The sequence below is a fragment of the Sinohyriopsis cumingii genome, chromosome 1, assembly GCF_028554795.1.
Source record: "Sinohyriopsis cumingii isolate HCF-2022 chromosome 1, ASM2855479v2, whole genome shotgun sequence".
NCBI lineage: Eukaryota > Metazoa > Mollusca > Bivalvia > Unionida > Unionidae > Sinohyriopsis > Sinohyriopsis cumingii.
In genome coordinates this window covers 156,942,303-156,964,788 of record NC_142961.1, presented here as the reverse complement: position 1 = coordinate 156,964,788, position 22,486 = coordinate 156,942,303, and the positions used below count along the sequence as shown (strand labels likewise).

The 22,486-nt window shown below is 34.8% G+C and overlaps 1 protein-coding gene across 1 annotated transcript in view; it reads right to left on the bottom strand.

Annotated features, from left to right (window-relative positions):
* LOC149808210 (uncharacterized) overlaps positions 1–22,486 on the bottom strand; it is a 156,131-nt gene that overhangs the window by 1,324 nt on the left and 132,321 nt on the right. Inside the window, exons 24-28 of the mRNA XM_089965826.1 lie at positions 21,394–21,501; positions 20,446–20,643; positions 19,633–19,839; positions 4,024–5,395; positions 3,431–3,580 (exon numbers count right to left, since the gene is read on the bottom strand). Coding sequence (XP_089821952.1) covers positions 3,431–3,580; positions 4,024–5,395; positions 19,633–19,839; positions 20,446–20,643; positions 21,394–21,501 — 2,035 coding nt within the window. The remainder of the gene's footprint in view (positions 1–3,430; positions 3,581–4,023; positions 5,396–19,632; positions 19,840–20,445; positions 20,644–21,393; positions 21,502–22,486) is intronic.

Here is a 22,486-nt window from a genome sequence, read left to right as displayed (position 1 = left end):
ATGATATAAGTCAATTCTAATTAGGCAGTATCGATTTACCTTTAAACAAAACTTGATCCCAGTTTTTTACTAGCATCTCAAGATATCAGGCAAAACTGTAAACTGGTAGTACTGTTTTCATCTCCAATAGTAAGTGGACCATAGATTTATAAAGAAAGTAATACAATATTATGTATGACTTCATGATGTGCTGGTAATTCTCCTTTTTGTTTCCATTTCTGTACGTGAAATAGTTTATATGTAACAACAGTCTTAAATGGCTACATTTTCCAAAATAGAACTCAGAATTCAAACAAGTGATATAAGCAAATGAATTAACAAAATGAAATAAATGATCATAGGAGAAGCAATGCAATATCACAGTAGCACTTATTCAAGCACAGTAAATCCGTATTAGTGTAGATACAGAGTATTGGAAATTGGTTTTAATTTATGCATACAAAATTAACCCCTGTATTGTTCTTGCAAATTACTCGTTTCTCTTGTAGTCTAATAATTTATGATAATAATGTTTCCTGACGTCATCTAGTATTTTTTGTTTTGTTTTACAATCAGGACTAGTTTGTGCAGTCCGTCTCTAGTGGCTAATGTGTATTACTTGATTCAGCAACTGAAAGTAAGGTTTGAATTTACAGCTTTCAATATTAAAAATGTTCTGAATAAAACATGGAGACAAATTTATAAAAATATGAGTGACACACTAATGTATTTACCCTGACTCCAAATTGTGTTTGGTATCGCTTTCATTTTCATAAAGTCATTATTTGTACATGTAATCTTGTGTATGGTTTGGAAAAATAAAAGCTGTGCTAAGTGTTGAGAGAAGGAGTAAGACACACACAGACAGTAAAAGACACACAGTCTGGGCAATGACGGAGCAGATACGTCATATACTTACAATAGTGGAAAATATATTTAATGTTGACACAAAATTCATAAAAATAAATATATAAGAACTAAAAAAGTTTACATTCTCTATGTGTTGATCATTCTGTTTTAAATATTTATTTGTACTAAACGCTGTAATGAATTATTTTAAATATTTAATAGGTAAGTGATTTTGTCAAAACAATGGAATCTTCTTTTGCATAGCACCCATTTATTTAGTGTCATTAATGATTGTGTCCATTGACCTTTATAAATTTTAATTTGTGATACTCACAGCCCATTCCAAGCATAATTGCCCATATCAAAATATATTTTTAAAGTAATGGACCAACGTAAGAAAAATTTAATCTTTAGAAATGACTTTTTATAATTAAAGACTGTTAATGCATATACATGTAAAGAACTTCTGACAATTTCAGTTGATGGAGTGATTTCATTTTGGTTAATTGTTGGGAGATAACATTCACGTGGTACAAAATAGTACTTACCCCCAATGGAGTCCAAATTCTACTAATTGGGTACATTTTTCTTTCATTAGTGTAATCTCAATGAGAATGGTTGTAAACAGATATCTGAATTTTATCCATGAAGTCTTAACAGCCCCAAAGTTTTATCCATGAATGATTAACACCTTCAAAGTTAATGATAGCATTCCACTTAATCTCTAACACTTTTGTAAATAATCCGTAATTAATCCTCCTTTACCGTACTTCTTCTAAAACTAATTATCACTAACATCTATAGAGTTTGTCCCATACTGACATTTCTCATGAGCAGGAAAACGTATTAAACAAGATTTGAACTTCAAAATGCGTAAATGAAATTTTGTTAATTTCATTTTGAATGTTTCACGACAACTGTAATTGAAAAACTAACGTAAATACTTGACCTGCGGCAAATTGTAACAATATGTATCTTTAAATGGAAATGTTTCATTATTTAACTTAATCGTGCAGGCAATGAGTACTATGATATGCCGGAAACAGATTTGATCACGGCAAAAAAAGGAAGAAAAGACAACTCTTGCAAGATGAAAGTGAGAGTATGAACATAACATTGTTCATGAGATCACATGCAAGTTACTTGGCTACTTTCATGGAAAGAAATGGAGAACTAAACATAAAGCTCAAAGCACAGCCAACCGAAATTTCTTAACTATCATGAAAAGTACATGCAGGACAAAATTTCAAAACACTGCATTAACTACAAAGAAAAACTGTGGACAAACAATAACAACAAGTCAATATAACAAAGAAATAAAGTTATATTAATTGGAAACCTATGAAATATGACGAGTTCATAAGTAATTATTAGATTAACGATAAATAGTTTCAACAATATTAAATAAACTTAAAGAACTCAGTAACTTAATATCCAAAAACGTTTTTCACTCTCATTGCATGTATTTGCCCTGTCTTTGTGTGTCTTGCTTATCTTTCCTGTGTTTGTGTGTCTTTGTCTATCTTTCCTGTTTTTATGCGTCATTGCACATCTTTACGGAGCTTTTTAAAAAGCAGCAACTGTCAATACATAAAATTACATATGTCTCATATTGATTTGATAAAACATATATCAATGAAATTAAAATAATGAAAACAAGAAATTTCCAGTTAAGTGTTGATTTAAAATGTCATTGCATGTCTTCATTCATTTCTTTTTGCCCAGTAATTACCATATGTACATAAACATATGTATTCCAAAAGAATTTTCTGCATCATTATTAAATGAAATAATATATGTTATAAAATCAGTAGTTCCCAACAAGTTTGTGGCCGTGATTAAAAATTATTTTTCCTGACTCTCACAACACCGTTACTAGATTTTGATAAGTTTGGACACCACAAAAAAAAATATACGGCGACCCTCTGCAACCCTCCAGAATGTCCTCACGACCCTAATTTAGGTTGCGACCTGGCGGTTGGGAACCACTGTTATAAATAACAAATTTCTTTTTGTTGACAATATGAATTTTTGAACATTTGCCATGATTCATTGAGACTCTGAGTGCAAACAGACATTTAAAAACAAACAAACTAATTTGCATCATTTAAAGAATGCGACATTTCTAATTCTTATACATTTATTTTTTATATATCTTTAATCAACATTCAGTATTTTCCAGTATTGTCAGTTTAAAATTTGTATGTACCGTCTTTGCCCTGTCCATGTACATTTTTATGATATTCAATAAATTTAATTACATAATTCAGTAATATGATACCCTATAGTGATTAACAATTACTTGGTGTGTATTTGGATAACTTTGCCCTATTTTGTTTTTGTTTTAATCATAATTGCAGTTTTTAATAGGACTCCTCCTGTTTTAGAGGTGATGTGAGTTCTCAACCCAAGAAAAATGTCCTTGTCCTTTCTCGTACATCATTCTTTGACATTACTATGATAAAAATCATAAGAAGTTTGCTTTCATGTCTTGCCTAAAGATGCCCATCAAGTCATACAAGTAATGAAATGTATGGTGAGTGTACATAATGACTAAGAAGCACATGGCAGTGAAAGGCATAAACTAAAAACAATACAGTACCATCTGGCATAACCTGGGTATTCCTTCTGACATTTCTAATCCACTGTGCAGAGCTTTGTGCAAGGAGATCAAGTGATCTTGAATCAGAAAGAGCATCAACATCATCTTCATCATCAATGTATGCCTGGGCATGAACAGTGCACAGTTTACCTACAGAAATACAGATAGTAGTTTAATTTTAAAAAATAAATGACCCACATATCTCTGCCTCTAAACTAACACAGAAATATCAGTTTAAATTCTGGAAAATCATAGTTATAGTGAAAACAGTAAGTATGGCTGACAGAGTCAAACACAAACTATTATATCTACAATAATGATAATGTTTTCGAAAATGGCATCTGAAATTAATTTTTCTTTTAGAACAATGGATTGCAAAACACGTTCCGTGAACAAATACCTAAAATCACACACACACACACACACACACACACACCTATATGATGATACATAAAAAAAAATTACTAGTCAGTAAGAATGGACTGCAGAACTAATATAGTCTTTGCTTGAAAGCTTATGAATATCATGCAAATATCTAATTTGAACTGAACAGTGATGAATAAATTTTCATTATATTTTCAAGTAGCACTTACTTCTATGTTTGTAAGCCACTCTGCAATATGTAAAGAGCCTTGTGAACAAGTTGAGAGGTGACGGGGTAGCTGACGTCTTATTCATATTCCTTATTAACTTGGCTCTGCCAAATTTCCACTCAACATCCGATTGTTGCTGGATCCTTTGATATGTGTCAGACATCATGGCGATGAGCAAATTAATCAGAACAATTAATGTCACCATCAGGTAGATACCGAACACGACTTTTACCAATGTGATCACCCAAAATGGTGTTCTGTAGAGGGCAGGAAGACTATTTGGGTCAACCAGCCCAAATAAAGCAAAAAACAACAACTCAAATGTATCTAATGGTGATGTACTGACTGTGTCTTCAACTCCATTTCCGACTCCATCTCCAAGACTTGGGTCTGGTGTTGGGGGCTTAAAGACAGGTTGGTACATCGCTGCTAAATGCAGGGTAAAACCAGCCATAAATATCAGAAGGATCACAAGGAACCGGGTCAGATCCTTCAACAAGTCCCTGATGATGATAGCCCAAGGACCGAAAAGGTGGTGAAATGACAAGAAGTCCAGAAGTTGTACACAGCACATCAGGAGTGCAGTTGCTAGAAACTGGTTTCTAACATACAACAATGTAAGACGGTCATCATCGTAGAAAGCAAATGCTATTATGTGACAAAATATACCCACGGCACTTATACAAAGGACAATCACTTTTAACCAGCCAAGTCCAGCTCGATCACCAGGATTCGTCAATTCTGACACAAGAAGTCCCGACAGCCATGCCAGAAGTAGCCATTCATACCAGTGAGGAATTAACGATGCAGACTTCCAAATAGGATCCAATGGATAGGCAACTGTGATGGAGTAGAGAATCATCAAGTACAAATGAGATACTAGGTAGGCCATGAATTTCATAATAGGAATCCTATTGAACCGATGTTTAAGTGGCAGCGAGAATATTAACCACACGACAGGGACAAACAGGAAAAGCATGAAGAGCATTACTATTTTCCATGCTGACCATCCTAAATTCCCCATCCACACCTCAGTCAGGTATCTCTGTACAGATGCATGGGCGACCACCTCCTTTTGTTCCGTTTCAATAAGGACATCCAGGAACGGGATTCCACTGATGTCCAAGGATTTTAATAGTTGTCCTGCATTGTTCACGCTTGCCGCTATAGCAAGTAATTCAGTAGCCATACTCTCACAATAGTCCCCTGCCAAGATAAGGTCACGTGACCTCTCCTTTTCCTTAGTGGCGAGGACACGAAAATTCTTGGACATTTTTGCAGCAGTATCAACTGGAGCTGTTGAAAGAAGGATAAACTCTTCGATGCAACGGTTGTTATGTAGCTTCCCACATACCATAAGATCAAATACAAACTGCAAAATAAAACAAAATCACGATATAGGGATCAACGAAGGAAAGAACCAATATAAAATTATACAAGTAAACAGAATTTCTTTGATATATAGAACTATTATTAGTCTCGTGGTAACTTCAGTTTTTATTGTTATTAATTTATGTTCTGTAAATCATCAAAAAAGATAAGCGAACCTATTGTAAATTTTAGTTTAACTTCAAATGCACAGATGAGTAACCAAAATCTTATATTTTGTGCATATTAACAATGATAAATTTGTATACGCCCACTAAATTCCATTTGAATATCTTTACAAATCACGGGATATAATATGTTTTGTCTGTGAACATTACCATAATATGATTAAAAAGATGTTGAACATCTTATCAACAAATCATAAAATTGTTGATGTCCGTGAAATGTGTTATCTGCTACGGTGATCAATATGGTGAATTACGCAAATACCATTGAACAGTGGGGCTGAAACTTCCATTTTGTACTGCCTGCTTAAGCAGAAGGAGACTTATGTCACTTTCGGTACATTTTTTTAAAAGTTACAAATGTATATCATTACATGATTTTTCTGGTAAAAAAAACTTTACAAACCCATTTTGGAAAATCTATTACAATAAGAACAGTAGAGTCTGGTCTCGATTTTTCTTCCAAAACTGCTAGATACAGTTGTAATATGAATTGTATAATTTTTTACTGAACCTTGACAGGAAAAAACTAAATTATATCATATTGTGCATAAGTACAGCACATCCTTGCTTCGATACATTTTCTTCATTTTTTTAAAAACGATTCATGCTGCCAATATCAGTGCATATTATGCATTGATGCTGAGTACATATATATTTATGTCCTTGCAACTTTCTATGTTTGAGCACTATTCTGCTAATTGTGAAAAGTCTTCCATAACTATAGAGAATATACTGGGAAAAAAAAGAAGTTTAAGCAGATTTTCTTTCTAAACAATGTTTTTTATTTTATTTTATTAATTTACCTTTACTTTCAGTCTACTAAAATAAATAATTAGGAGATGATGTATCAATGGATTTTGTAAAGAGTAAAGAAATAATTAAGATACAATGAATCAATGGATTTTTTAACAAAATTATTTCATGTAAGAATAACTTCTGAGTCACTAGGTTTTAAAGATGATGTCATAATATAATCTCAGAAGTAAAACTGAAACATTAAGAAACACTTTTTCACAGAAATTTCAAATATACTGACTTTCCACGAAAGTACCTTAGTCATTATTGATGTGCATCCTATATGTATATCAATAATTAATATTTCATTTGGTTTAATTATTGAGTACCTTTTCCTTACTGTTTCAGTACCATCATTATGAGACTTTGATATTTTTGTTACAGGTATTAGGCAAACCCTTTTATACCCCATATCATTTTCTTATATCACAAGCTAGTGTATGGTTTAAGAAAATGTACATGAGCCTGTGGTGAATCTCCTCCTGCAATCATGGGTCACAATAAGATAAGTTATTACACACAATCATGTCAATGCACTGGCTCAACATGCTGGGCAGATTGATATATACTGGCAAACGTTGTTGCTCAACTTTCACCTTTTATAACTCAATTACCAGCTTTGGATCTCTAACACTTGGTTCCGTATCTGTGCATGAAGTCGTTAGTGGTTTTCCATTTTTGCCCATGCGGTCTCGAACTTAGCTGTGATAAGAGTTTTATCTTCAAAGGCAACTTTGGGGAGTTTCTAATCATACTGAGACTGATTTGTATTGCCATGAGAAATTTCGAATAAATACAAATTTGTCATATTTAAATACTTTACCAGCTCCACCATAGGCACCGGTTGCTATTGACATAGCTCATATATCAATACCGATTAGCGTAACCATGATATTGCCGTGCTCACAATTCTAACAGTACCCACCCTTACAGTCATCAAGGCAATGATGACACAAATAGCATCAATAACCAAACATACACATTTGTATTTTGCGAATAATTGCCAACAAGCCGCACCGACAGGCTTTGAACTGAACTTCACACCTGTATCTGATATTTTCCTCAACAACATGTACCAATGGATTCTTCATTCCGAATGCCAAGTATCGCATACAAAACTGCAGAATCTACTATATCACTGCATGAGCAGTAGCAAATGCAACTCTCTGATGTTCATGCAGATGCAACCAACAACGGTTTGCAAAACACTCTCCATGTTTGCATTTTTTTAATAACCTCCTACAGAGGTACTGCACCAAAGCTATACTGATCTACAATTGCAGTTATTTTGCAGAAGTATGCACACATACTTGATGTATATAGATCGATAAAACCAAAATAAAACCACCCTAGCTGTGATTGTAGTCTGCAATGTGGATACAATCAATATTACAACCACCGAACTATTCCAGTTGCTGCCAGGTTTTCTTAGATCTCTCCATGCAGAAAAATTGGTATATATGCAACAGATGCGACAAAATATTGCTCCGATTACCTAGACTGTGACGCAGTGGTACAATACGTACCAAACATACACGTTTGCGTTCGGAGATACTGACAATGGAGATGCCTGAAACAGCATTTTGGAAAATCGAATCAAGACTGGCTAATAAAGTGTCTCTGCAGGTGGAAAATTTTCAACAAACTTTATGTCAAATGGCATGTGCTGGTGTGTACAAAATGTTTGGGTAAAATGTTGCATACTTCAAAAAATGCACAAACAATCAACATTCACTAGCCCAGGGGTGAAAAAACTAGGGATCTGCCATATAGAAGTCACTTTATATGTCTTTGGCAGAAGATGTGACTATAGCAACCGCCACAAACACTATGGAACAGATGCTCGAATTCTCACACAATCTCAATAGCAAACACTGACAAGATCCATCCATTGCAATCTGATTCTGTTGTTGAAGGCAACAAAGATGTCATATGCCATATGCTGGAGGAATACCAGAAACAGACGATTCTACTGAGTTTTGAAGTAAACAGATCAGGATATTGCAACACTACAGCAAACAGAACAAACTGTACTGCAGCTGTAGGCATCCTCATTTCGGTTTGCAGGTTTGCCAATCTATACCATTGTACTCGGCCAGAACGAAGCAGATGTGCATCCAAACCTATGTACATTCTCAAAGACCAGAGAGGATTCCACAACCTATATATTCAGAGTAAAGCCTCATCCTTGACATCCAGCTGGTGACCCAGAACCCAAAGTACAATTGCACAATGGTATCAAGCAAACACATGCATTTTTTTATGGAATCAAAAGATATGGAATGCAGACCGAAAGCCTTTTGACATTTCTGATGGAAGAAGTCGAAACAACACAAACAGTCTGCGCTGAATCTACAGTGTATGCGAGACATATAGAGCATGTTGTTACCGGGTACATGAAAATAACTGGAGCGATGAGGTTGCACAGCAGCGGGTCAAGGCGGAAAGCATTATTGTGGGGTTTCATGCCAAACATGCCTTGTAGAGGCCAGCTATGAGGTTTGAGCAAAGAAGGTGTTCTGGAAGTTTCTTCTCTGTGACCCAACCGACAGAAACCTTTTGGAAGTTCTGGGGTTCCAAAATCTACAACAGAGGGCAAACTTGCACTACAGTACAACAATCTTGGTGGCATTGGTTTTGACTGAACAGAAAAGCGTGCAGCCAGGGAAGAGCCCCACATGGTCCCTTCCTACACTAGTGCGGGCGACAGCCATCTACCCATCTTTGCTTGCCATAAGCACTACGTACCTTTATCATGTGTTGAGCAGGAGTTTAATGAGTTTCGCCTCAGGGGCAACAATGAGCAAAAACTTAGAGGACATACAAGCACCTCCCTCACTGCAGCACAAACACATCTGAATCCAATTAATACAATTTACTCAGGAGCCATAGAAAATAAACAATTATCAGAGATGCATTCAAGATTGTGTTGTCAGAAATGGAAAAACACTGACGACTTTGTGCACAGATATGGAACAAAGGTGTTAGAGATCCAAAACTGGTGATTGAGTTACAAACAGATAAATTACAGTAACTTTTTGCCATTGTATATCAATCTCTTTAGCATGTTTATCAGTGCATTGACATGACTGTGGAGTAACTTAGCTTACGGAGTGGGAGGGGGAGGTTCACTTTGGGTTCATGTATACTTCATTAAATCATACACTCGTGTGTGATTTAAGGAAATGTCAAGTAGTAAATATCAGTAGTAAAGTCCAAACGCTTCCAAATGATACTACTGTTTCTTGCAGAAAGTTATGACATGAAAAAATATTTATTCATGCTAATTATACCCAGATAAAGCACCTCCTTCAAATGAAATATCATCAGTATAAACTGTCCAATGTTCGAAGACTTGTTAGTACATAGCGAAAATGTATATTTAAGGCTTTGAAAATCAAACTCATCTCCTAAAATCATGTAATTCTTCACCTTACAAATGGTAAAGACAATTAAAAGACCTGCTTGTTTTGGGTATGGAATAAACTTGAAGCATCACAAAATATGTTATGTACATTAATAAAAGTATGAATTTCTGCAATTACATATCTGACTTAATAAAACCTTTGACCAAATATATAAAATATTTGGAACTTTGACATAAAAAATTATTTAAATACATAAAATAAAATTACATCTAATCTCGTTATCCTTATTATACACTGATATATGGTTCTGCTTACATATTAATGAGACATTTTGCCTCCAATGGCGTTAAGTACATATTAAATTCCTTATGAATTCCACACACTGGCTAAAAAATATGCCATGTGATGAAACGTAACAGCAGCTTTAGCTCAAAATAAAATTAGCTTCAAATTACTTTCAAGGAAGTCCTATTTTAAAGCATAAGAAATGCTAGGATTATTTCCAAAATTATAAACAATTTGCAAGCTGAGTGCGCTAGCATATTTATTTTATCTGTAAAGGAATACATAACAAGTGTAAGTCTTTGAGCAATATTTCTTCAGTATCAAAGACAAGCAAAGACAGAACTTGTAATCACATCTAAAGATTCAGTTGCAACATGCCATCTATGCTCGCTTATAAGACGAGTCAAACTGCAAATAACAAAGATCCTGATCTATGGTAGCATAATATGCCTGCAGATCAAGGTCTTTGTTGTTTTGTTCTTCTGATTATTCCTAGCAAACTGCACAGACCCACATATGCTAGCGTATTATGTGATGGCAGATCTGGGTTTGTGCAGTTTGCAGCTGGACTAGTCATATTAGCAAGTAAATATGGTACTGCATCAACTTGCATTCTAATATTTACACAATTTACAATGTCCAGTAAAAATGTCATGCATAGAAATATCCACTCTCTTATAGGATAGGGTCCAACGACAAAAAACTTAGATCCTGATCTACCATCACACAGTACACAAGCAGAGACTATATTGCTTGTTCTACTGATAATTCCTGTCAAACTGCAAGCATATTACATGTCAGCAGATCTCGGACAATGTAATGTGCACTTGGTGCTAGAACAAATGGTATACTTAGATTCCTTTAACAATAGCTTGCAATTTTAGTCATGTAATGCCAAAATTAATGTGGCACAGCTTGGTGATTTGACAAAATGGGCCAGTTTAAACAGATTTAAAGATCTCTACAGGCCTGTTTCAGTGTGATTTATCAGATCTCTACAGACCAATTTCAGTGTGATTTATCAGATCTCTACAGGCCAATTTCAGTGTGATTTATCAGATCTCTACAGGTCTGTTTCAATGCGATTTGTCAGATCTCTACAGGTCTGTTTCACAGTGATTTATCAGATCTCTACAGGTCTGTTTCAATGCGATTTATCAGATCTCTACAGACCTATTTCAGAGTGATTTATCAGATCTCTACAGGCCTATTTCAGTGTGATTTATCAGATCTCTACAGACCTATTTCAGAGTGATTTATCAGATCTCTACAGTCCAATTTCAGTGTGATTTATCAGATCTCTACAGGTCTGTTTCAATGCGATTTATCAGATCTCTACAGATATGTTTCAATGCGATTTATCAGATCTCTACAGACCTATTTCAGAGAGATTTATCAGATCTCTACAGATCTATTTCAGAGTGATTTATCAGATCTCTACAGGTCTGTTTCATTGTGATTTATCAGATCTCTGAAGGCCTATTTCAGTGTAATTTATCAGATCTCTACAGGTCTGTTTCAGTGTGATTTGTCAGATCTCTACAGACCAATTTCAGTGTGATTTATCAGATCTCTACAGGTCTGTTTCAATGCGATTTATCAGATCTCTAAAGACCTATTTCAGAGTGATTTATCAGATCTCTACAGACCTATTTCAGAGTGATTTATCAGATCTCAACAGAAATGTTTCAATGTGATTTTTCAGATTCTACAGACCAATTTCAGTGTGATTTATCAGATCTCTTCAGGTCTGTTTCAATGCGATTTATCAGATCTCTACAGGTCTGTTTCAGTGTGATTCATCAGATCTCTACATACCTATTTCAGAGTGATTTATCAGATCTCTACAGGTCTGTTTCAGTGTGATTTAACAAATCTCTACAGACCAATTTCAGTGTGATTTATCAGATCTCTACAGGTCTGTTTCAATGCAATTTATCAGGTCTCTACAGGTCTGTTTCAGTGTGATTTATCAGATCTCTACATGTCTGTTTCAGTGTGATTTATCAGATCTCTACAGACCTATTTCAGAGTGATTTATCAGATTTCTACAGTTCTGTTTCAGTGTGATTTATCAGATCTCTACAGACCAATTTCAGTGTGATTTATCAGATCTCTACAGGCCAATTTCAGTGTGATTTATCAGATCTCTACAGGTCTGTTTCAATGCAATTTGTCAGATCTCTACAGGTCTGTTTCACAGTGATTTATCAGATCTCTACAGGTCTGTTTCAATGCGATTTATCAGATCTCTACAGACCTATTTCAGAGTGATTTATCAGATCTCTACAGGCCTATTTCAGTTTGATTTATCAGATCTCTACAGACCTATTTCAGAGTGATTTATCAGATCTCTACAGTCCAATTTCAGTGTGATTTATCAGATCTCTACAGGTCTGTTTCAATGCAATTTATCAGATCTCTACAGATATGTTTCAATGCGATTTATCAGATCTCTACAGACCTATTTCAGAGAGATTTATCAGATCTCTACAGATCTATTTCAGTGTGATTTATCAGATCTCTACAGGTCTGTTTCATTGTGATTTATCAGATCTCTGAAGGCCTATTTCAGTGTAATTTATCAGATCTCTACAGGTCTGTTTCAGTGTGATTTGTCAGATCTCTACAGACCAATTTCAGTGTGATTTATCAGATCTCTACAGGTCTGTTTCAATGCGATTTGTCAGATCTCTAAAGACCTATTTCAGAGTGATTTATCAGATCTCTACAGACTTATTTCAGAGTGATTTATTAGATCTCAACAGAAATGTTTCAATGTGATTTATCAGATTCTACAGACCAATTTTAGTGTGATTTATCAGATCTCTTCAGGTCTGTTTCAATGCGATTTATCAGATCTCTACAGGTCTGTTTCAGTGTGATTCATCAGATCTCTACAGACCTATTTCAGAGTGATTTATCAGATCTCTACAGGTCTGTTTCAGTGTGATTTAACAAATCTCTACAGACCAATTTCAGTGTGATTTATCAGATCTCTACAGGTCTGTTTCAATGCAATTTATCAGGTCTCTACAGGTCTGTTTCAGTGTGATTTATCAGATCTCTACATGTCTATTTCAGTGTGATTTATCAGATCTCTACAGACCTATTTCAGAGTGATTTATCAGATTTCTACAGGTCTGTTTCAGTGTGATTTATCAGATCTCTACAAACCTATTTCAGTGTGATTTATCAGATCTCAACAGGAATGTTTCAATGCGATTTATCAGATCTCTACAGGTCTGTTTCAGTGTGATTTATCATATCTCTACAGGCCAATTTCAATGCAATTTATCAGATCTGTACAGGTCTTTTCAATGCGATTTATCAGATCTCTACAGGTCTGTTTCAGTGTGATTTATCAGATCTCAACAGACCAATTTCAGTGTGATTTATCAGATCTCTACAGGTCTGTTTCAATGCAATATATGAGATCTCTACATGTCTGTTTCAGTGTGATTTATCAGATCTCTACGGACCAATTTCAGTGTGATTTATCAGATCTCTACAGAACTATTTCAGAGTGATTTATCAGATCTCAACAGGAATGTTTCAATGTGATTCATCAGATCTCTACAGACCTATTTCAGAGTGATTTATCAGATCTCTACAGGTCTATTTCAATGCGATTTATCAGGTCTCTACAGGTCTGTTTCAGTGTGATTTATCAGATCTCTACAGGTCTGTTTCAAAGTGATTTATCAGATCTCTACAGACCTATTTCAGAGTGATTTATCAGATCTCTACAGTCCTATTTCAGAGTGATTTATCAGATCTCTACAGGTCTGTTTCAGTGTGATTTATCAGATCTCTACAGACCAATTTCAGTGTGATTTATCAGATCTCAACAGGAATGATTCAATGCAATTTATCAGATCTCTACAGGTCTGTTTCAGTGTGATTTATCAGATCTCTACAGGTCTGTTTCAGTGTGATTTATCAGATCTCTACAGACCTATTTCAGTGTGATTTATCAGATCTCTACAGGTCTGTTTCAATGCGATTTATCAGATCTCTACAGGTCTGTTTCAGAGTGATTTATCAGATCTCTACAGGTCTGTTTCAAAGCGATTTATCAGATCTCTACAGGTCTGTTTCAAAGCGATTTATCAGATCTCTACAGACCTATTTCAGAGTGATTTATCAGATCTCTACAGGTCTGTTTCAGCGTGATTTATCAGATCTCTACAGACCTATTTCAGTGTGATTTATCAGATCTCAACAGGAATGTTTCAATGCGGTTTATTAGATCTCTACAGGTCTGTTTCAATGCAATTTATCAGATCTCTACAGGTCTGTTTCAGTGTGATTTATCAGATCTCTACAGACCTATTTCAGAGTGATTCATCAGATCTCTACAGACCTAATACAAGTTTGACCCTAATATAGCACACTCACTTAAAACAAGAATTCGGATATAACGCAATCGTGGCATGGCTACCGATATTTCGTATGCTTGTATTCATCTACTACATGAAACAGTTTTTTTTCCATCTTAGAAGTACAAAAAATAATGCATAAAAAGTTATTATAATTGTGAAGAAGAGATTGCGAATGAATTCTAAGCAAGACGGTTGTGGCGTGGCTCCTGAAATCTTATATACCTGTATTTTTCTCGTACATGAAAATCTTTTATTGCTTCTAATCATAAAAGTATGAAGAGTAACGTGTGAAAAGTTTATTCATGGATAACAATGGGCCTCACCTATGTTGCAAATTGCAATTTTGTTTCCTTATTGGCAAAAAATTACACCATTATTATTTTCTGCGACAACATTGTTAGCTGTTTAAACTTGTATATATATTTTGGGTTTGGAGTGGAGAAATTCAAAGGCATGTGAAAGGAAACCGCAGATTTGGATATAAAATGCACTGGACTCCATCTATTGTTACATAAACAAATCCTTTGTTCATATTGACAAACCATCTGAACAGTTCTTTGTTATATCATAATCCATTTACGCTGACATCTTGCCTGCATACAGTATGCTGCGTTACTCTCAAATAGTCATGCTACCGGACTATCTACAATCGTAGAACCTTTAAAGGCTGGAACAGGAATGGCTACAATTGACCAAACAAAAGCTAATTCCTTCTTTCTTTTAAAATGTGTCCAGAAAAATAGTTTTGCTGAAATGTCTAAGATAACTGGTTATCATTGAAGTATCAGTCATTCTAAGTATTAAGCAAATGATTTGAAAATCAGTCCCAATCAATCTTATATTTTTTAATAGTATTGCTGCCACAATAACAAACTGGCATTTGTTTTGTCCTCCAAAGTCGCTCATTAGCGGTCACTTCAATAATACATACACCCTTAATCAAAGCAAGCTGACTACAATCTTCAATAAAAACAAAGCATCTTTCATCAAAGGAAGTCAGCACCAAACTTAAAAAAGCAATGAAATCTGATGGATTGTTATTGTGCCTTGAAATGTTTCCTTTCTTCAGGTTTATGCTTATGATCACTACCAATGACTGCATAAAACACAAAATTAAATTTCCAATCTTACGATAAATATGTGGCTGTCACGTTGACTGAAGGTGGGACATATCGCAAAGTTGCTTCATAAATGTTTTAATTTGTTCACATGATTTTATTTCCCTATGATTAACTTCATTGACAGGTAACCTTGGCAAGATGATTGCTGTCTCCAGCTGACCAAACACTAGGCCAATTTAAGTACATGTACATGTTGCATGTAAATAATTATTGCCACTTACTACTGGTGACAATATTGTAGTGAATTGTTTAGTGACACATACTTGTTGACAATGGGCTTTAGATCAGTGGGTGTGTGGGTGTGATTTGAATTTTAACATTGCTTTAAAAAATGTTCAGTCATATAGCTACGATGTCTGCAGTGTGGCAGTTTAAAGTGATGTTTAGCACTGAGGCATAATGCTGTAGACATGTAACATGATGTCCCACCCAGCCACATTATCCTGACACCAGGCCAGCCAGTCCTAATACTAACATCTTAAATCTTAATGCTGAATGCCAAACGAGGCAGCTGTAAGTATAAGTACCATTTTTATAAGTGGGATATAGATCAGATGAGGACTGCCATTTTATGTTGCATTTTCTAATGGGATGTGACTGATTCATACATTTTATAACATGTGACCTATACTTGAATTCATAGAGTTGGTCATATTCTATAGTACTTAACGCATTATGGATTGTACTGCATGCATGTAAGTTGTCAATATATGCGTATTTCAGACTAGTTTTGTCTTCATTGATCAAAAAGCATGTATTTTTTGCACCTGCTTTTATTACACCCTCCCTTTGGGCCATTTTTCTGATACTTCCATTATTTTCATCTGCTAACTGATCTGGGTGATTATAATATGGTTCGGTACATAACAAGGTTGAGTTTCATGGACCCCAACCATCATATTATAGTGGGGTCACACTATATGATGTAGCTTTAATTTAATCAGATTATGATCCAAAGTATGTTTTCCTCATAAACTTATATTACAGCTAAAGTGGAGTTTGTTTTCATAAGTCATCTCTGCTGCTCTCTTTTTGCAGAAAATAACAATTCACAATAGACTTCAAGTGTTCGTCTAACAAAGGAGAAATTTCAATTTCATGGTACAGTGATCTCATTAAATTTTTGTTTTTATTGTTTCTCCAATAAGTAAACATATTTTTGAAGTATGCCATTTGTTCAGTCAATTCAAGTTTTTATTTATTCTCCAATAGGTAACCATATTCGAAGTACACCATTAAATTATTGAATTCCATTTTTAATTGATTTTCCAATGAATAACTGTATTTGAAGTGCAACATTTGGTCAGTGAATTTGAATTGTTATTGATTCTCAAACAAGTAACCATATTGAAGTTACACCTTTTGATTGCTGAATCTGAATTTTTATCATTTCTCGATAAGTAACGGAAGTAAACCATTTAATTATTTAAAGGAACACAATATCCATCTAAACGTCCTTGACCTTTGATTTATCTTGGTGAATCAGATTAAAGATGTTCAACAGAGTGAAATAAAAAAAGCAACTATCACACGTATATTTTAAAGCTTAAGTTCCAAAAATGTATGACTATACATAAAACCGTTTGGAAAGATTCAATGTATAGATTTCTTATATGCCTGTTTTGAAATTAACTATTATGAGATTTGAATAAATGCTTTACAAACGTTTTTATAAATGTTTCATCGATGATTTCTACACTCTCTATGAAGAAATAAGTTAGATTTTAAGTTTGTGAAAACAATGCAACATCTGGTCGATTATAATATAAAAAAACTACTTTAGTTTTAATATAGATTTACAACCTTTAGTAAGCTGAGATTTAATATGGATTTACAACCTTTAGTAAGCTGAGATTTAATATGGATTTACAACCTTTAGTAAGCTGAGATTTAATATGGATTTACAATTTTTAGAAGGCTGATCATAATTCTTGCCAATATCACCATACTGACTAATTTATCCCACAATGATCCTTTGTACAACAGTTTGTAAAAATCATAATTATTTTTTATACTATATTTTGTACCATGAAGTTTCTTTGCACATTATTTATAACTAAAGTGATTATTTAAAAATAATGCTTTTCCCAATTTTTACTTTTTACATTTGAAAATACATTGATAAAACAGCATCAAAAAGGCAAAACAATCCAATCCAACTGCCATCTAAACTAAGAGATCAATTTAACCAAACAAATTGGTTAACGTTAAACAGATAGTCAAATCCAACAGCCGTCTAATAAATCAATTAATGTAAATAGACAGTCCAATCCAACTGCCATCTAAACCAATCAATGTAAACAGACAGTCCAATCCAAATGCCATCTAAACCAATCAATGTAAATAGACAGTCCAATCCAAATGCCATCTAAACCAATCAATGTAAACAGACAGTCCACAATCCAACTGCCATCGAAACCAATCAATAAATGTAAACAGAGTCCAATCCAAATGCCATCTAATCTAACAGGTCAATGTAAACAGATAGTCCAATCCAACTGCCATATAAACCAATTGATCAATGTAAACAGACAGCCCAATCCAACTGCCATCTAATCTAATAGGTCAATGTAAACAGACAGTCCAATCCAACGACATCTAAACCAATCTATCAATGTAAACAGATAGTCCAGTCCAACTGCCATCTAAACCAATCGATCAATTGAAACAGATTGTGTTACAAATGTCAAAACTGGTTTGCAATAAAATGTAAATACAGTGAAATAGGGAAATAATTCCACCACCTACAATGCAGCTGCCTACAATGCCACCACCTACAATGCCACTGCGTACAATTCCACCACCTACAATGCCACTGCTTACAATGCCACCACTTACAATGCCACTGCCTATAATGCCAACATTTACAATGCCACAACCTATAATGTCACTGCCTACAATGCCACCACTTACAATATCACTGCCTACAATGCCACCACTTACAATGTCACTGCCTACAATGCCACCACTTACAATGTCACTGCCTACAATGCCACCACTTACAATGCCACTGCCTATAAGGCCACCACCTACAATGCCACCACTTACAATGTCACTGCCTACAATGCCACCACTTACAATGCCACTGCCTACAATGCCACCACTTACAATGCCACTGCCTATAATGTCACTGCCTACAATGCCACTGCCTATAATGCCACCACTTACAATGCCACTGCCTACAATGCCACTGCCTATAATGCCACCACCTACAATGCCACTGCCTACAATGCCACTGCCTATAATGCCACCACCTACAATGCCACTGCCTACAATGCCACTGCCTATAATGCCACCACCTACAATGCCACTGCCTACAATGCCACTGCCTATAATGCCACCACCTACAATGCCACTGCCTATAATGTCACTGCCTACAAAGCCACTGCCTATAATGTCACTGCCTACAATGCCACTGCTACAGAGACTGTATGACCTGTTCACCCACCTCATTTTTAGCTATAATTTAAGAATGTGTTACAGTTGGGCAAAATATAAACCATGATAAGTAAATAGTAAAATGATTAAAGTTCTGGCTTCAGATTTACCATCTTATATTGTCAATATATTCCATTATTGTTTTCAACTCTCCTTATCAGTGAGGTAGAGATAAAGGCAGGAATTTCTTGGCTGTGGCATTTTGAGACATGGTGATTGTCCAAAACGAAGTGGATATCAACTTGCAATGGCTGTGGAATTTAAGTAGGGCATACCAAACCAGGTCAATGACCATGAACATTATTAATAGAAGTTGACCCAGAGCCAAACATCATTTACTTCAAACAATTATCACAACAAAAGAAAAAAAATTAAAATTGAAGGAATTGTCTGAGAACAAAAATTCTCTCAAGTTTTAACAAAATCAGATATTTTAGGCTATTCAGCTGTGTATGGCAGTTAATGTAAAATAATTCTCCAAATATAAAATCTATAGACAAATTACTTATGAGAAGGATTTTGTTCTAGACATCTGATTTTATAAAACAGCTTGAATCGCATAAATACTCAAGTTAAAAATCAATGGAGAATGGCCTAATGTTGTATGAAATAGTATTTTTCAAAACTGAAAAGAAAACTATTCATTGATGTTTAAATTTACCTTTTTATCATCCATCAAGTGTTGTGTGTTGTGATCTTTCCTCATTAAATAGCTGAGAACATTGGAATGATTGGCTGCTGCAGCATAACAAATTGGGACCTTGCCATCTTTGGTTTCAAACTTTGGTGATGCACCAGACTCAACCAATAATTTCACCACATTGAGGTAACCAGCCTTGGCTGAAAAGTGGAGGGCAGTCCAGCCATTCTGAAATCAGATGTATTGATTTACAAATCTCAATATTCAATATCGGGTAGGGATCACAAGGAAATTATGCATGCTGGGAAAGTTTCCAATCTGATGCTACAGCATTCAATGTGAACAAAGCTAAAGCTTTCTGTACACTAGATTCATAAAACGGAATATATTGCAGATATTTATCATTTTGAATTCCATTAACATCTTGTTATGTAGATTAACAAGATAAGATACCCTACACTAGCATATAAGTCAAGTCAAATGGCGAACAAGATCCTGATCTGTTGCAGCATCATACACCTGTAGATCAAGGTTTATATTATTTGTTCTAGTGATTACTCTTAAAAGAAACTGCACAGACCTAAATCTGCCAGCACATGATGTTCTGGCAGATCTGGATCTAGGAAGTTTACAGCTGGACTCCACTTGTAAGCAAGTATATATGATATATCATTTTAAAACCACTAAATACAAGTTAAAAATGATACAAAGACTTAATTGTTGATGAACCTGATCTATGAAGCCATATTAAATGGAAATCAATTAATGTACACAGATTGTAAGGGGTCACAACTATATATAACAATAAATTGCATGATATCCAGAGTTACCTACCTTATCACAAGAGTTAATATCAGCGCCCTGACCAATTAGCAATGCCACCATGTCTAAATGACCATTGGCTGCAGCCAGTTGTAGAGCTGTCCGTCCACGCTTGTCCTTGATGTGGATCATTGCTGTGGACCTACTCAAAAGGAGACTGACCACAGCAGTGTGACCACTCTGAGCAGCCAAGTGTAGGGGTATTGAACCCTGTTGGATATTTAATACAGTAATAAGTGATTCTAAATTCCTACTTCCAAAACTTCAATACACATCTGCTTAAATAGGAATATCATGAAAGAAATGGAGATGTTTTTAAAATTCATTAAATTGTATGGATTAAAATACAAGTATAATCAACAGGTCCATTTATTTATTTTACATTACATATAAAACTAGAGAGAAATTCATAAATTAAAACCCAAAATGTAACATCTATAGTAAATTACAATTAGTAAAAACATGGATATTATGAGGTCATTTGTACATCCTGACAAACATAATCTATGTTAAAATACGGCTATAACAAAATGTGCATAAATTCCAAACAAAAGAAACTTTGAGTTTTGTGAGGTTTCTTATCAATATCTTTAGAAATATTGTGCAGCTGAATGTGTGTTATAGTGAGAAATTTGTTTCAAAATGTTTTCAATCTTTGTTATTATTCATGTTGTGAAAAATCTAAGAATAAAGCATACTCTGACATGAAGTTGTTCATTAATTCCTTGTCACCTGCATAATGCAAACTCTGATATGAGGGTGTTTATTACTTCCTTGCATGCACCTGCACAAAGCCTACTCTGACATAATGGTTGTTCATTACTTCCTTTTCACCTGCATAATGCATACTCTGACATGAGGTTTGTTCATTACTTCTTTTCTACCCACATAAAGCATACTCTGACATGAAGGTGTTAATTACTTCCTTTGTACCTTCAGTGTTAATTACTTCCTTGTTACCTGCACAACTGTTGCTGCATCTGCCTGTACCCCTGGACAGTTTAGAAGGAGACGGACAAGCCCCTCATGGCCTGACTGAGCAGCCAGATGAAGTGGTGTCAGTCCATACTGAAATGGGATAACAGGTCGTGCAAACACTGAACGTTTCTTTAAAGAATCAAGGATAAAATGCCTTATGGGCAAACTAAGTCTCCCCAGGAGGCCATTTTTTATGTAGATATTTTTGTGTTTAGTTGAACAGTGACTAACTTGTTGTCTGTAATATATTTTCAGTTGTATGTAATGTTTGAGTGACTTTATAAATGTTTTGTCAAACCCTTTGACTTTCTTTGTCACAAAGGCATCATATTTCTTCAAATTTCTAGTTTATGACATGAGAAAACTAAAGGATGTGGAATGAAATAAATATTTTTCCCTATAGTTTATCAACCAATATTGCTTCAAATTAGACTTACTGATTTCATAACATGCTGTAAAAAATCAAACAGGCAGATTATTTTGAGTCGGAGGTGAGGATGAGATTTCATGTGACCACTCTCATTGCTAATCACTTCTTATGCCCAATCATAATGTACTCAATTTTACCATTGCATGGCAAAACATGCCTCGGATGCAAATAGTGGCATTTGAACTGCCATCATGTCTAGGGCTATTACAAAATCATAATAAATGTATTGATGTCATAGTGACTGTTACATATCAATAATAGCAACATAAGCAATATTTTGAGGGCACTGATATAAAAAAAAATTCCTGTCTTCAAAAACTTGCAGGAAAAATATTAAAATCAAAAGAGCAAATACTCTATTGATGGTTGAAATATTGCCAAGTGTTATTATTATTAGATTACAACAGTGTACATTGTGTGAAATTTGGTCGACTTTGGCTGAGACTCTGAAATTGCTCACATTGATTGCAAAAGTATTTATATATTTATAAATTCTTTCCTTTGGAATGATAATATATCGAAATAAAACTTCAGTTCAGAAAATTCGGGGGACCTGCAGCAACACTTGGCAACATGCCTGATCTGGTGAAAAACAAAACAAATGTTGACATTCTCTGTCTCTTAACTTTGTAATGGTCTGACTCA